Source organism: Antrostomus carolinensis, unplaced genomic scaffold (assembly GCF_000700745.2).
Source record: "Antrostomus carolinensis isolate BGI_N321 unplaced genomic scaffold, ASM70074v2 scaffold27289, whole genome shotgun sequence".
Lineage (NCBI taxonomy): Eukaryota > Metazoa > Chordata > Aves > Caprimulgiformes > Caprimulgidae > Antrostomus > Antrostomus carolinensis.
Window position 1 is genome coordinate 299 of NW_010339648.1, and position 961 is coordinate 1,259.

General features: G+C 62.9%; 1 protein-coding gene across 1 annotated transcript in view; it reads left to right on the plus strand.

Moving 5' to 3' along the window:
- Positions 1 to 3: 3 nt before the first annotated feature.
- Positions 4 to 961, plus strand: part of LOC104531135 (protein FAM186A) — a gene marked incomplete at both ends in the record, with an annotated part of 4,003 nt that continues 3,045 nt past the window's right edge. Inside the window, one exon of the mRNA XM_029086971.1 lies at positions 4 to 954. Within this exon, the coding sequence (XP_028942804.1) occupies positions 4 to 954 (951 nt within the window). The remainder of the gene's footprint in view (positions 955 to 961) is intronic.

Consider the following 961-nt stretch of genomic DNA (forward strand, 5'->3'; position numbering starts at 1 on the left):
CAGCTCAGGGTTGGCCCGGCACCGGCACGGCCACGTTACCGAGAGACCCTTCAAATGCACCATCTGCCCCAAGACCTTCACGCAGTTGGCTGGGTTGTTGGGTCACCAACGCAGCCACCCTGCCACCCTCCCCCCTGAGGTTCCTCACCCCCCAGCATCATCCCAACCTACCCCAGAACGTCCTTACCAATGCACCGAGTGCGGCAAAGCCTTCAAGGGTTCCTCAGGGTTGAGGTACCACATGAGGGACCACACCGGCGAGCGACCCTACGCCTGTCCCCAGTGCGGCAAGGCCTTCAAACGTTCATCCCTTCTCCAGATCCACCAACGGGTTCACACGGGGCTTCGAGCCTTCGAGTGCTCCCAGTGTGGTCTCACCTTCAAGTGGGCTTCTCACTACCAGTCCCACCTCCGGCAGCACACCGGTGAGCGACCCTACCGTTGTCCTGATTGTCCCAAAGCCTTCAAGAACACCTCCTGCCTCCGTCGCCATCGCCAGCTCCACACCGGCGAGCGGCCTCACGCTTGTCCTGTCTGCGGCAAAGCCTTCGCCCAAGCCACCAACCTCCGGCAACACCAGCGTGTCCACACCGGTGAGCGACCCTACGCGTGTCCTCAGTGCGGCAAGACCTTCACCCACTCCTCCAACCTCCAGCTCCATCGTCGTACCCACTCAGCTGCCCGGCCCTACCGTTGTCCTCTTTGCCCCAAAGCCTTCGTCATGGCCTCCTACCTCCAACGTCACCTCCGTACCCACACCCCGGCTCCTCGGGGGACACCCCGACGTCTCCCAGCAGCTCCCACCGAACCCCAGACCTTCTTGTTGGTACAGACCTCTCAGGGGTTGCAGCTCATCCCCAGCCCACCAGCACCACCACAGAAGGTCCTTCTGCTGCCCACCCCACCGGCTGAGCCCTCAACCTTCACCCTTCTGCCCACAGAAGGTCCTTCACCCCGGGTA